Source organism: Mixia osmundae (genome assembly GCF_000708205.1).
Source record: "Mixia osmundae IAM 14324 unplaced genomic scaffold scaffold_15, whole genome shotgun sequence".
NCBI lineage: Eukaryota > Fungi > Basidiomycota > Mixiomycetes > Mixiales > Mixiaceae > Mixia > Mixia osmundae.
The window spans coordinates 138,336-151,503 of NW_014575549.1; the positions used below are offsets into that span (position 1 = coordinate 138,336).

Sequence of the window (13,168 nt, forward strand, 5' to 3'; positions counted from 1 at the left end):
CATGTCGGCTTCAGAACTCGCAACGACCTATGCTGCCCTCATCCTTGCCGATGACGGCATCGAGATCACGGCAGACAAGCTCACTGCGCTCGTTCAGGCGGCAAAGGTCGATGTCGAGCCCATCTGGTGCACTCTGCTCGCAAAGGTCCGCCAAAGAGCCCAGTAGATGCTACGAAATCTAATATAGAAACCTCATGCAGGCGCTAGAAGGCAAGGACGTCAAGGACATGCTGTCCAACGTTGGCGCGGGAGGTGCTGCTGCGCCTGCTGCTGCCGGTGCCGCACCTGCTGCCGCGGGTGGTGCCGCTGCTGAGGAGGAGAAGAAGGAAGAGAAGAAGGAGGAGGAGAAGGAAGAGTCCGACGATGACATGGTAAGCTCTTTTGCGCAGTACTTGCACGCCCGGCGGTGTCTCATCCCATTGACAGGGCTTCGGTCTCTTCGATTAAGCCTCAAGCTTATGCTCCTTGTATACGATGCATGTCGTTCGTATCCTCGATCACTAACGTGAGGCTTGCATTCCAACGCTAGTCTTTCAAATCGGCTAGCATGGCGAGGGTACGCTCAAAGACCCGACTGGCCCTTTCGTGCTCCTTCTGCTTCGCTTCCCGCCGGTCTTGCACATCGAATTTGACATCTTGGACTTCATCAAGACGGGCAGTCTGCTCTCGCGCCTTCACGGGAGGCCCGGAAATCAGCTCGAGATCCGAGTCGCTATCCTCATCGACTTCGATGGGGCCTGCAGCGCTTGCTTTGTCGACATGATTTTGCAAAGGCGCAAAGCTCGCTATGAGCATCTCGCGTAATGATATGACGAGGTTTAGCAACCTCACCCGATCAGTGACCGTCAGACCCGGCCCACGATCATCCACCTCAACCGCCTGACCCGGCCGTCGCGTCCTGTCACTGCTCGTTCCTTTCGCTACCGCCCAGGGTGCTCCTGGCATGATGGCATCTGACCATGCAAAGTCAAGCTCGTCCAGAAAGTCGAAGAGGGTGTCGCGTTCGCGCTCAGGCTCAGCTTCGAGTACGCCGGGATGGGAAGTCAGCGCATCGGTGAGATCGCCGAGCAGCCGAAGCAGGTAGGCAGAGCGCAGCTGACCTGACCTGCCGAGCGCGGGGATGCCGAGTATAAAGTCAAAGAGTCGCTCGAATGCAGAGATGAGGTTCATCAACTGTGCCAGTGGCGCGTCAGGCAACTGCCTGATGGACACATCTTCAGCGCGCGTAGCAGGCTGGTCTCGGCGATGATGCACCTCTTCTTGAGCTTTCGGTTGAGCTGAAGGAACTCTGCGTCGAGATAATCGATCAGCCGTGTCTCTTGCCTTGGCGTCAGAGCGGCTCGTATCGGCGCAACCGCTGGCTTGATGTCGTCGCTGATAGCATTGCTCGGCTCTGTCTGATCATGTCGACTTGCTCTGAGTGCTCGGCTGTCGACGATGAAGCCGCCTGACATTGACAAGCTCGACGGCACGCGGAAATTTGGCGCCTGGCTCGTCTCTCTGTGTCGGACCTGGCCAGCGCTTATGACGCTACTCAAGTCTCGCATAGCACCCATACTGCGTGTGCGACCGACCCTCCAACCGCTCGACAGTACGAGAACCATCGGCAGCTCGGTCAGCAGGCGCAATGTTGACAATGACGCAACCGTCGCCCAGGCATCTCACAACGACGTCAAGCTCTTGCCTTGGAATGAATACCTCCGCCTGAGGCAAGCATGTGTTCTCTGTAGGAGTGATCGGCTGCTCATGTACATAGCAGGAAGAGCCAGAGACGCTTCAATCTGCTAGCATCAATACCGACAACAGGGCTAGGTTTGGCCTCTGGCGTTGGCTACTTCGCCTCACGTGAGACCGACCCGTCAACGCTGATCCTAGGCCTGGAGCCCGTCTATGCCTACGCGATAGCCACAGTAGGATGTGTCGCTCTCGGCTGGCTGAGCGGGCCAGCGTTCGGCACGTTCATCTGGCGATTGACACACTCGAAATTGATCCAAGCCATGGAACTGCGAGATCGCGACTTCTTTGCCCACATCGCCAGGAACAGGGTCGATCCGCATGGCCGCCAGAGTGTTTCCAATCCGGTACTTTATCTGGATCTGCTTGCATTGCTAAGCTAACGCGCTCTGACAGTGCGCAACACAACTTGATCGCTTCCGTTCGCGACGCTGACTGCATTTATACAGGACACCCGACTATTACGCGGAGAAAGTTGGCTCCATCAAGGACTATCGTAGATGGCAAGTTGCTCGACTTGCACCTGACAGAATGCTCATTGATCGAGCAGGTTACGGGATCAGAACGCTTTCAGGAGGAAAGCCTTACATGGCGCAGAGGAGGCAGGCCTGTAGTGTCTTATATCATCGATGCAATGTATGCGACTCTCGTGTCGCTTCAGAAGGACTCGGTGCTCAGGACACTTCGCTGCGCATCGAGCAGGAGTGCGATACCTCTGCCTCTCCATACTGCAGCATGTCTGCCTGATGTGATGCCGCCCGACCAGAGTTCATAGCCCGGCATGTAACGCTCGACGAACAGCTTGACCTGCTCGTCCGACATACCTGCGCCCTTGGCAGCCAAGAGTGAATGTTCTTGCTCGATTCGCCAGAGGAAAATATCGTCCAATTTGCTCGCTCGGAGCTGTACGAATGCGTGGAAATAAGGATAGATTGCATCGGCAGCTTGCGAGAGGTTGTGATTGAGCTCGCGCAGGTGCTCAATGGCATATCGCTTGTAGTATGACCGCTCTGCGTTCGCTTCGTTGTAGCGCGATTGCAGCTCACCCTCGCTGAGGGGTGCAAAGCCCATGCTCCAGCCTTCGAGCACAAAGATATCGAGAGGACCGGAGACGTGTCGCGCTGATGCTGATCTATCGCCTTTGCCGGAATGCAATGACTTGTCGAAGAGGGGCAGCTCGAGCGAGTCTGCGCCATTCTTGACCTGGTCGAGTATCTGCCGCGCCAGGCTCAGATCATGTGTGCCAGCCTGACCACGTCCGGATAGCAGTGGATTCCTGCTACGACGGGCAAGCGCGTCGAGTTGCTCACGAGGCAAATAGAGATCTGTACCGACATTTTTCAAGCGAGCTCGCGCTGTGTCTCAAAGCGTGACTGACCGTCAAGAGAGAGCGTAGCGACTCGGAGCGAGTGAGGCGGAGAGCTGAGCGTCCGTTCGAGCTGGGCGCACAGAGTCGTCTTGCCGGAGCCTTGACCGCCTTGCATGGCTATACAGAGACAGCGAGAGCTCGACTGAGTTTGCCGCCATTCAATCAGGACTTCGAGGACATGCTTGACCACTGTGTCTCTGGCGAGCGGCATGTCCATGTGAGAGGTTGAGCAGCTCTGAAGATTGACATTGGCCTGAAACGCGTCGGCCGACCTTGCCGCCCTGCGCATTGATATCGACCATGGCCAAGGCGTGCCCTCGTATGTGGCCCCACAAACACATCAGAAGTATGGCTGACGTATGTGCGCTTCTTCAGGATGGCGACAGGCGCTTGGCGAGCTGGCAGGCATCAATCCGTGGCCCGTCAGCCTTGCGCTCGACAAGAATCTCTCCGGCAAGGTCGCATTGATCAGCGGGGGCAATCAAGGCATCGGCTATTGCGTAGCTCAAATGCTACTGCGCATGAGAATCTCTCGTGTCTATATCTGTTGCCGAAAAGGTCATCCCAACGAGCCTGAAGAATCACAAGTCCTTGCGGGCCTGGTTGCCTCGACAGGCGCAAGCAAGGAGCAGATCTTCTTCGAGCATGTCGACTTTGCAGACTTTGCATCCGTCAGAGACCTTGCAAAGCGTTTCCGCGATACCCATCAGCCGCTCGACTTGCTCTTCAACAATGCAGGCATCGCATCGCCCGTCAGAGCGAAAACTAAGGACGGCTTCGAGCTACACTATGAGATCAACTACCTATCACACGCATTGCTGACACTCGAGCTGCTACCGTGCCTCAAAGCAGCACCTGCCGCTCGCATCATTTCCACTTCATCCTGCTTGCACTGGAAGGGCGGCGACATTAACTTTGACGATCTCAATCTGGATCACTTCCCTGACAGCGAATGGAGTTTTCCCAAAGGCCGCTTTCTCGAGGCTTACGGTCAGGCCAAGCTTCTCCTCGCTGCATTCAGTGCCGAGCTGCAGACGCGTCTGCTAGAGCAAGACCCAAATTCGAGGGTCCTGACGTTCGCCGTGCATCCGGGTCACGTTCACACAGCCATCTTTACTCAGAATTATTCACGGGATGCGATGGTCCTGACTGCTTTCATCTGGATTGCCACAAGAGTGGCGATCACACCCTACGAAGGAGCCAAGTCGCTCGTCAAATGCGCAGTCTCAGACGAAGACGATAGAGCAACACGAGGCGGACGTTATTTCAACCGTGGCTGGGAGGCAACGCCTCGCGCGGAAGTCGAGATACCACTCTTCCGGCGAGAGATTTGGCAACAGACCATCAAAGACCTTGGCTACCACCCCAGCACAAGATTGTTGCATTGACATCGTAGCAATCTAGCGACAAACGGCGCGCCAATGTACATAGCAACACGAGATCATGGAGACAATACAAGCAACAGTTTACATAATCAGAAGCCTTTGGCTCTCTTCCTTGGCTGTCGCGCAGCGTGTTTGCCTGGTACGAATTGAGACGCTATCTGCAACGTAGAAGCTTGCTGAGAAAGCTGAGCAAATTGACTGGCTGACTCTTCAGGTATCTGCGTGCTTGCGACACCATTGCTCTGCGGCATCTCTATCGGCAGATCTGGCAGCTTTGCAATCGCAACAGGCAAAGGCGTCCGGCGAAGGGGGCGCGTCGGCTTCCGATCCTCTTGCATGCCCTCGCTGGCTTCTCGCGTGGCAGGTGCCGAGCCAGGCTGCCATTCTGACAGCAAAGATCTAGCGAGTAAGCCATCTATGCGACGCCGATCTGCGAACGTATCGCTGTCTTCATCTTCCGAAGGGATTCGCGGAACGAGCGCTCGGAAGTGGTAGGGCGCCGCTTCCTCGCCCCGAGCGCGCTCTTGATATATCGTCGCAGGACCTTCCGGCGCGATCGGCGTTACACCGAGCGCAGAGAGCTCGAGATCGAGTTGGATATCCTTCTCTAATCTATCGAGGACCACAGTCGATCTAGTTTCCTTCTCCTGTCTCGCACGCTTTTGAGCTATGCCAATGCTTGCAGACAGTAGCGAGCTGCTATCCGAGGCTGCCATCGGGATAGGTCGAGGCACACCTACGTCCTCGTTCTCATTGAGCTGCCTTCTCCAGTCCCACGACGTCGAGCTGAGCAGCTGCGTCGAATGCAATCTGTCCGAGTTCGTCAGAGCAGGCTGCTGAGACGCTTCCAGTCGACTCGCAAGCTCATACCAGGTACTACGTCCGCCATATGCGTGAAGATCCATCCTTTCGGAAGTCTCTCGCGGGGTCCTCTCTTCTGGCTCGAGATAACATTCGTCGCACATGCCCGTCGAGATTTCATACAGTCCGCGCAAGTTGACAAGGGTGGCAAGTCGACGTTCTTCGTTCGTTCTCGCCAGGTTGCGCATCCCCAGTTCGGTCTCTGTGTCAGCATGCAGATCGTTTACAGGTGCGGGAACGCTGTGGCGGCGATGCGGATCGCGCGGGATTACTTGAGCTCTGGTCACTGAGCCGTCCTTGAAGCTCTCGTAGAGATGAAGCACGCCATCTGAGTCAGACAAAGTTGTAACGCCTGTGCGCAGCAAGGATGTGCTGACACCTTCGATAGCTCTGGGTAACGAGTCGATCTGGAGCATCATATCGGAAGTACGCTCGACGAGGTAGGTTGTCATCAGGCGGCTTGCCGGCGTCCAGAGTGCTATCTTTTGCTGTTCTTGCCGCTCTGTGGGTATATTGACGAGGGACCAGATGGCTGTAGGCTCCTTGTGATGCTCGCAGCTGAGCAAGGGACGTCGAGACATGCGCTGATCCAGCCAGAGAATGTTGCGGTCGCTCATGATTGCGATTTGAGCCCGATCTGCATCTAGACTCATGTCATGCAGCTTACCGCACTGGTCAGCAGCATCGAATAGGATCGTGCCACTGCCGGGACCAGCACGCAAATCGTAAGTTCGCAGGCTTGAAGCTGACAGCATGAGAGCTCTTTGTTCGTCGGCATAGGCAATTCTACGCGTCGGCATGGCCGAATCGTCCTGCTCGTCTGCTCGACACAGCAAGGTAGCGATCCCGCTTGAAGGCGCAGTTGAAGCAAGCGCAGGCAGCCGCTGGATGTTACAGGCATGCGCAGAGCCATCGAGCGCCAACACAATCGCTTCACCAGAATCAGCAGCAGACACGGCAGCGTCTGCATGTGTCATCCCGCCCAGCGTGGCACTCTGTCGCAAGTAGCGCGGCGGTCCCTGATCAGACACAAAGCAGGTACCACCATGAGTGACAACGGCAAAGGTAGGCTGTTCTGAACGGTTGACGACGACGCGACGGATTGGCAGTCTGAGCTCGAGGCTCGTCCGGACACACCGGGATGATTCTGCAAGCGAAGGCCAGTTGAGGAAGCGGAGAGATGAGCCTGATGGTCCGCCATGGGAAGCAATGACTCTGTAGCCATTCGCGCCTTGCCAGCTGGCTATAGTCTGCGGCGTAATGTATTGCTGCCGCTGGGTCTCGAGCTGATCCTCGAGCATGTACTCTGCCAGGAGATCGTCCTCGATGAGCGCACTACCGATGCGAGCTTGGACAAAGTTTATCTGGTCTCTGTCGATTGAGCACAGGCCAATGCAGATGTACGAGAGCGCACGAGTCTCTGTCGATCTCTTGGGCGATTCAGCAAGGCAACCTGTGCCGAGATGGGCGGGAACTGTGCTATCGAAGCGGCGGAGACCTTTGCTGGAGCATGAGCGTACAGCGCACGATCTACAGCTCTACATGAGCCCTGTCGGGCGCAGTTGACATGCAATAGCTCACCGTTCAGCTCCGTCCTGATGTGATCCCATCTGAGCCTTTGTTTGCCGACGCCGCTCAGTGATAGCCTTGCAATGTTGTTGGACAGGCCGACAGAGGGGCTGTCTGCTGGCCATCCGTCCATGTGACCTCATTGCGTCGTTGTCATCGAGCAAGCTCAAGGGCTCAAGAGCAACAGGCGCGTCGTCTCTTCCTGTCGTCCTGCAGAGCGTCATGTCGAAACTCAAGAAGAAGGCGCTGCTCATGGGCCGCTCAGGTACTTGATCCACGACAATGGCTCAGCTGGAAGCTCAGAGCGAGTGTCAGGCTCGGGCAAGACGTCCATGCGGTCCATCATCTTTTCGAACCAAGTTGCTCAGGACACTCGCCGTTTGGGCGCCACAATCGACGTAGAAGCCACCAACATCAAGTTCCTCGGCGAGATCTCCCTGAATCTGTGGGACTGCGGCGGTCAAGAGAGTCAGACATATCACCTCATGCGCCGAGGATCAGCATTGATGGAGCACGCAGGTTTCATGGACTCTTTCCTGTCATCACAGAGGGACAGTATCTTCAGAGACGTTCATTCGCTAATTTACATCTTCGACGTCGAGTCCAGTCAGTTTTCGACACTCGACATGCACTATTTCGCAGAATGCCTCTCTGCCCTGCGCGCCAATAGCGGCGCTCCCAAGTCCACGTCATCAGCAGGACCGATGGTCCACGTACTCATACATAAGATGGACCTCGTCCCCACGACATCTAGACAGGAGGTCTTTGCCAAGCGAAGCGAAGAGATCCGATCGAAATGCAGAGAATACGACTGGCAGGATGTCAGGATATTCGCGACCAGTATCTGGGATGAGACGCTCTACAAGGTTCGTTCGCGCCTCAGCGTGAGAATTCTCTTGGCTGACTTTCGAGTGGAAGGCATGGTCACATCTCGTATCGACCTTCATACCCAATGTTAATTCGATCAGATCCCATCTGACTCGATTTGCCGGTTTGTGCCAAGCCGACGAAGTCGTTCTCTTCGAGCGGACGACGTTTCTCGTGATCAGTCGTTCCACCCTCAACTCTGACGAGCCCGACTCGCTCAGTGTCGCCCAGCGACGGCCGCCAACATCCGAGCAATGGGAGGCCGAACGATTCGCAAAGATCAGTCAGTTCGTCAAGACTTTCAGGTTGAGCTGTTCGACTGCCTTGCGGTCTTCCTTCCAAACGATGGAGATCAAGGAAGCGTCCTACTCTGCCGTCTTTGAAGTCTTGACTGCGAATACATACATCCTCGTCGTTAGTACCAATCCAGATGTGCAGCCCGCCGGCCTCTTGCTCAACATCAAGCTAGCGCGGCCGCACTTTGCCCGCTTGCAGGAGACATCATGGGGACTGCGTCAGTAGTACTGTCTGATCTTGTTGTTGTACCTTTTGTCGTCATATATGATCTCAACTTTGAGAATGTCAGGGCCCGGCTGGCCAGGCCGGCCAGGTCGCGTCGCGTGCTTCTGGCGACAGCAAGCGAAGAGGCACTACTCACTTTTGCGAGAGTCACTCTCGCGCTCATATGCTAGACAGAGGGCCTCAGCCGCAGCCTGTTGATCCGTCTGCAGTATACAAGCCATCTCCATCCCAGCGCATCGAAGCCTTTTATGCTGTCGCCAGCGGGAGCGCGCCCAATGACGGCATGCAAGCAGAAACCGGTCCTGCTGGGGCTGGAAGGACGGCAGCGCTTAGCTCGAGCGATGTGCAAATAAGCATTGACCCCAAACGGCAAGCGACTGGTGGCGCGGAGACGATCAGCAACCGAAGTAGCTCTGGAATGACTGACGAGATAGCGGACGGTTCAGACCAGCCTGGCCAAAACAGACATGCTGATACTTCCGTCACGACGTTGAGCTCGAGCACAAGCTTGAACACGACGAATCTACAGACTGCCCTGTCTCCTCCGCCTCTGTCTGCGTCAGGTTCGACTTGGTCGCAACTGTTCAGCCCACAAGGTTACCAAGGTAGAGAGATGTCGCCATTGCCCTCGCCTGCCGTCGGCGGTAGCTCACCGCATCAGGAGTCATTCGGCACTCGCTTCTTTGTCGATACACGGCCCTATAGATCGGCATCCGTCACATCATCGAACGATCAGCCCGAAAGCGAATTACTCAGTTCAGCCAGCAAGTCGAGATCGATCAGCGGCAGCGCTGCACCGCCATCAGGCAAGAAGACCCTCGATTTCTTCTCTTCGTCGACGACTTCTGCTGTCATGCCACCGCCATCAGTCTTGAGCGCGTCCGCTGGCTCAGTCGCCGTGTCACCTGCTGTCAACCATGGCACTACGCGGTCCTGGACAGAGAACATCGAGCCGTTCATTGTAACGTCGAGGCCCAATTCGCCATCGCTCTCGCAGCTCTTTCTCTCGCAATCGACGAGCTCTGCGACGGAATTGGCGAAATCGCCTCTGTCATCATCTGCCTCGATGCGCGGGTCCGCATCAGACTCAAAACCGTTGTCATCGAATAGTGCGCGATCTAGGAGAAGCGGGTCTCCTGATGGATCATACGAGTGGCAAGCCAGCGCCATCACTCATCCCCCGTCTCGTATGCCGACTCTGCTGCACCACAGTCATACCAGTACCCCTGGACGGAGGAGCGCGCATGCGCAATCGCTCGCAATCGCGCCAGACGATGTCTTTACTAGCAAGCCCACAGCCAGCCGGCCCATGTACAGTCAAAGCAACGTTGCAACGGGCTCAGCTGTCACGCCCGGCACGATGCTCAACAAGCGCTTTCTCGTCACGAGGCTAGCGGGGAAAGGCGCTTTCAGCAGGGTGGTCATTGCCGACGACCAACAGAGCAATGGTAGCAGCGTCGCCATCAAGTTGGTCGACCGTCAGAGCTATTCGCGAAATGAGCGAATGAAGATCAGTGTGCAGCGAGAAGTTGAAGTACTAAGGGTGCGCGCAGACACTGCTCGTGATTCACATGCTAACGATCGCATGTCAGCACATACGCCATCCGTCCTTGGTCCATTTGCTAACGACTTTCGAATCGCCTACTGACACTTGTCTGGTTCTGGAAGCCTGTCACGGTGGCGAGCTCTTTGACTTTCTCAAAGATCATCACGTCCATACCTCGGAGGCTCTCGCACGGAGGATCGTCGGGGAATTATCGGAAGCGGTACGATGGATGCATAGCATAGGCTTGGTGCATCGGGACATCAAGCTGGAGAGTAAGCCCGGCTCATCGCTGGCTTGCCTCAACTCAACAGATCTGCAGATGTACTTTTGACTTGCCGGCCGTTCGAGAGTGTGCCGGGTCTGCCAATGCCGCCACCCGACATGCTGCCTGATCTGCAGACGCCCTTCGTCAAGCTCACCGATTTCGGGTTGTCACGGTTTATCGACTTCGATGCGCCTCTGCTCGAGACTCGGTGTGGCAGCGAAGAATACGCAGCGCCCGAACTCATCATGGGCAAGAAGTACGACGGTCGCCAGACCGATGCATGGGCTCTCGGCGTGGTTATGTACGCCATTTTGACGGGCGTGCTGCCATTTGTCGAAGAGAAGGACACCGATGAAGCAGCCAATCGAGGGAGGAGAGCCTATCTCATGAAGATTGCAAAGGGTGACTATCGCTGGCCGGAAACGACATACGAGGGCGATACGAGCGACGAAAACGATGTGGACGACGCAAGCAGATTGGCCACTCCAGAAGCGCGACAAATCGTCGAGGCTCTACTTGTCCGCAACCCTGGACGGCGATCGACTATCGAACAGATCATGGCATTACCATGGATGAGCCGCGGCGCAGGGATGCCGACGCCGATAGAGCCTGACGACTGTCTGGTCATGCGCGCCCCGTCCGATCGGCTATTGCGCGAGGAACATGCGTGAAGAGCAGGACAATATGTATGACTGTGCAGTGTACGTAATCCGTGTCTGTAGTAATATGTATGCTGGAATGTGCCACATTTCTATCATCACCCATCCTTTGTCCGTGTCACTCGCCGTCGAAATGGCGCGCGCGCTTGATAAAGTTTATCGAACGCGAAGCCAAAAGCGAGCGGCCATCGAATGAAAGGCCAATAGCTCGGCGAGCAAGGCAGTGCTAGACGCCTGTCGGCGCTTCAGCTGCTGCAATGCCCCGTACGCAGAGACTGGTGCTGGTGCTAGCGGTGCCGATACTGGTTTGTTTGCTCACTTATGTAGGCTACACGGACCACGCTGCGCCGCTCCGAAGCAGAGGATGGGAAGTCGCTACAAGGGTGGACAAGCAGCGCAAAGCTGTGTTTGGAAGCCTTGGTATCGGGACATTGCCCGAGGTTGAAGCCATTGTCGAGCAAGACAAAGCGACACCCGAGAGCAAGCACGGGAAGAATCCGGGATTGACGGCCGAGCAGCAACAGCGTCAGGACAGCCTGATGCATTACTCTGACGACAATGGTCGAGTCAGCTTTGCCACGTCTGGACAAGGCGCCAACATGCCTGAGCATCCCGTCAGGACGCTCATCCGCCGAGCAAAGGATCAATGGCAGGCCAAGCTTGCTCGGCAAAGCAAGACATTAGCCGAAGCTGTGGAGCAGTACGAGCAACGCTATGGCCGCCTACCACCCCGAGGCTTCGAAAAATGGTCCGTCATCATCTTCATGGTCTCCTTGCAAGACTGAATGAAGACGATGCAGGTACGCGTTTGCAAAGAAGAACGGCGTCATCCTCATAGATGAGTACGATCGGATCTATAGCGACATCGAACCCTTCTTTGCGCTGCATGCAAAAACAATCCGCTACCGCACCGACGAGCTCAGGCGGAACATCCCGAAGCACACGAGCAGTATCACCATTGATCCTTCGTTGCCTCGAGGCGAACGCGTCATCTGCGACCCGCCGCGCAAGCGCAGCTTGGAAGCTTTTGCAGCACTCGACGAATACGCAGACATCCTGCCAGGGAAAGTGCAATTTACAGAATCGACGAGTGACGTCGGCTACGGCAGTATCTCATACGAGCATCGCGAGTATCTCGTCAGATTAGCGCGGAATGACTTCTTCATCGCGCGGGAAGAGCAAGATGGCTTCCGCAACGTCGCCTCAGATCCTGCCAAACCAGTGCTCGATCTTTGTGCAGGAGGCTCGCCGCTCTACTCTGCTGTAGACCAAGAATGGTTTCAAGCTGAATCCCCTGCACAGACCGGCATGCCGCCCTTCAGCTCGCTTATCTTTGATCACGCCAAATCGATGGATGTCTGTCAAGCTCCGAGTCTCTATTGGATGCACCCGCAAATTGCTAGAGTGCCGCTCATCGGTCGGCTCGAGCCCATGTTCAGCTGGTCACGGTCTGCACTTCGGTCGGATATTGGCCTAGTGCCCCACGAACAGTCAGCTACTGCTTCTCGAAGCAAAACTTAGCGCTGATCACTGAAGTGCTCAGATACACCTTGGGAGCGTACCCTGACGAGCCGAGCTTTGAGCAAAAGACGGACGGGACAGCGGTCTGGCGAGGATCGTTGACAGGCGCTCTGTTCAGCAATCAGAGCCCTAAAGCTAGGCGCTCTTGGCTTTCGTCACCTCGCTACCGGTTGTGGAAAGCGGCGCAAGACAAGCGAGGGCAGCGTAATATGCTCATCGAGACACCCGAGGGAACAGTATCCGTCTCGGCACCTCTGAAGCAAATTTCGGAACGGCTGGTCGATGTCGCCGTCGTCGGTAAACCGATCCAATGCGATGTTGATGTCTGTGAAGAGCTCAAGAAGACTGTCAACTTTGCGCCCTTTGTTCCTCTGACGACATCCCTAAAGCATCGCTACATTATCGACATTGATGGTAATGGTTGGTCGGGCCGGTTCTATCGCCTCATGAGCAGCAACAGTGTCGTGCTCAAGGCAACCATCTTCCGGGAATGGTATACCGAGCGCATCATGCCTTGGCTTCAGTAAGCTGCTCTCGTTGCTCGAGTCACCTGCTTACCGTTAGCCTGCAGCTATGTGCCGCTCAATCCCGACTTCTCGGATCTATATGACATTATGGCCTTTCTTCAGCTCAATCCGGACCTATCAGCTGAATTGGCAAGGGACGGTAAGCAATGGGCGCAAGACCACTGGCGATTAGTCGATATGCAAGCCTACACGCTACGGCTAATGCTCGAATGGGCACGACTGACCAACCGAAGCGAGGACGATATGTGGGACTTTGAGATGCCTATCGACTAGCATCGCACGTCTTGGCAAGCATGAGTACAGCATTCATACACTGTTGTATCACACTACAACACAGCGGATG

The 13,168-nt window shown here is 55.8% G+C and overlaps 8 protein-coding genes across 8 annotated transcripts; 5 read left to right on the plus strand and 3 right to left on the minus strand.

Moving 5' to 3' along the window:
• Nucleotides 1-10: 10 nt before the first annotated feature.
• Nucleotides 11-311, plus strand: L969DRAFT_40860 (uncharacterized protein; the record flags this gene model as incomplete). The annotated part of the gene is made up of 2 exons (XM_014709455.1): nt 11-145; nt 201-311. Coding segments are annotated over 2 exons (246 nt in total), but the record flags the coding sequence as incomplete, so codon positions are not given.
• Nucleotides 312-463: 152 nt separating this feature from the next.
• On the minus strand, nt 464-1,499 carry L969DRAFT_91026 (uncharacterized protein). Its single transcript, XM_014709456.1, has 2 exons — nt 1,255-1,499; nt 464-1,201 (listed from the first exon to the last, which is right to left on the minus strand). The coding sequence occupies exons 1-2, from the start codon at nt 1,452-1,454 to the stop codon at nt 526-528; spliced, it is 876 nt and encodes a 291-aa protein (XP_014564942.1). The 5' UTR covers nt 1,455-1,499; the 3' UTR covers nt 464-525.
• Nucleotides 1,500-1,524: 25 nt separating this feature from the next.
• Nucleotides 1,525-2,348, plus strand: L969DRAFT_97390 (uncharacterized protein; the record flags this gene model as incomplete). The annotated part of the gene is made up of 5 exons (XM_014709457.1): nt 1,525-1,709; nt 1,760-2,081; nt 2,131-2,155; nt 2,210-2,237; nt 2,285-2,348. 5 exons carry the CDS (start codon nt 1,525-1,527, stop codon nt 2,346-2,348), a joined length of 624 nt encoding a protein of 207 aa, XP_014564943.1.
• A 43-nt stretch (nt 2,349-2,391) lies between these two features.
• Nucleotides 2,392-3,218, minus strand: L969DRAFT_97391 (uncharacterized protein; the record flags this gene model as incomplete). The annotated part of the gene is made up of 2 exons (XM_014709458.1): nt 2,392-3,059; nt 3,113-3,218. The coding sequence occupies 2 exons, from the start codon at nt 3,216-3,218 to the stop codon at nt 2,392-2,394; spliced, it is 774 nt and encodes a 257-aa protein (XP_014564944.1).
• Nucleotides 3,219-3,403: 185 nt separating this feature from the next.
• On the plus strand, nt 3,404-4,491 carry L969DRAFT_20400 (uncharacterized protein; the record flags this gene model as incomplete). The annotated part of the gene is made up of 2 exons (XM_014709382.1): nt 3,404-3,422; nt 3,479-4,491. The coding sequence occupies 2 exons, from the start codon at nt 3,404-3,406 to the stop codon at nt 4,489-4,491; spliced, it is 1,032 nt and encodes a 343-aa protein (XP_014564868.1).
• An 86-nt stretch (nt 4,492-4,577) lies between these two features.
• On the minus strand, nt 4,578-7,051 carry L969DRAFT_97393 (uncharacterized protein; the record flags this gene model as incomplete). Its single annotated transcript, XM_014709459.1, has 3 exons — nt 4,578-6,713; nt 6,764-6,879; nt 6,931-7,051. The coding sequence occupies 3 exons, from the start codon at nt 7,049-7,051 to the stop codon at nt 4,578-4,580; spliced, it is 2,373 nt and encodes a 790-aa protein (XP_014564945.1).
• A 63-nt stretch (nt 7,052-7,114) lies between these two features.
• On the plus strand, nt 7,115-10,881 carry L969DRAFT_80274 (uncharacterized protein). The gene is made up of 7 exons (XM_014709460.1): nt 7,115-7,183; nt 7,234-7,386; nt 7,438-7,784; nt 7,837-8,299; nt 8,364-9,850; nt 9,900-10,125; nt 10,173-10,881. Exons 1-7 carry the CDS (start codon nt 7,141-7,143, stop codon nt 10,787-10,789), a joined length of 3,336 nt encoding a protein of 1,111 aa, XP_014564946.1. The 5' UTR covers nt 7,115-7,140; the 3' UTR covers nt 10,790-10,881.
• Nucleotides 10,882-11,034: 153 nt separating this feature from the next.
• On the plus strand, nt 11,035-13,098 carry L969DRAFT_20404 (glycosyltransferase family 90 protein; the record flags this gene model as incomplete). The annotated part of the gene is made up of 4 exons (XM_014709383.1): nt 11,035-11,525; nt 11,578-12,267; nt 12,321-12,821; nt 12,870-13,098. The coding sequence occupies 4 exons, from the start codon at nt 11,035-11,037 to the stop codon at nt 13,096-13,098; spliced, it is 1,911 nt and encodes a 636-aa protein (XP_014564869.1).
• Between the last annotated feature and the right edge of the window lie 70 nt (nt 13,099-13,168).

What these genes read in the sequence shown, in the direction of transcription:
- L969DRAFT_91026 (XM_014709456.1), bottom strand. Translation starts at nt 1,454, where the DNA reads ATGTCAGGCGGCTTCATCGTCGACAGCCGAGCACTCAGAGCAAGTCGA. An exon ending in AACCGAAAGCTCAAGAAGAG is followed by an intron (nt 1,202 to 1,254) that starts GTGCATCATCGC and finishes TGTGTCCATCAG; the next exon opens with GCAGTTGCCTGACGCGCCAC.
- L969DRAFT_80274 (XM_014709460.1), top strand. Translation starts at nt 7,141, where the DNA reads ATGTCGAAACTCAAGAAGAAGGCGCTGCTCATGGGCCGCTCAG. An exon ending in GGACTGCGGCGGTCAAGAGA is followed by an intron (nt 7,387 to 7,437) that starts GTCAGACATATC and finishes TGGAGCACGCAG; the next exon opens with GTTTCATGGACTCTTTCCTG. An exon ending in GGGATGAGACGCTCTACAAG is followed by an intron (nt 7,785 to 7,836) that starts GTTCGTTCGCGC and finishes TTCGAGTGGAAG; the next exon opens with GCATGGTCACATCTCGTATC.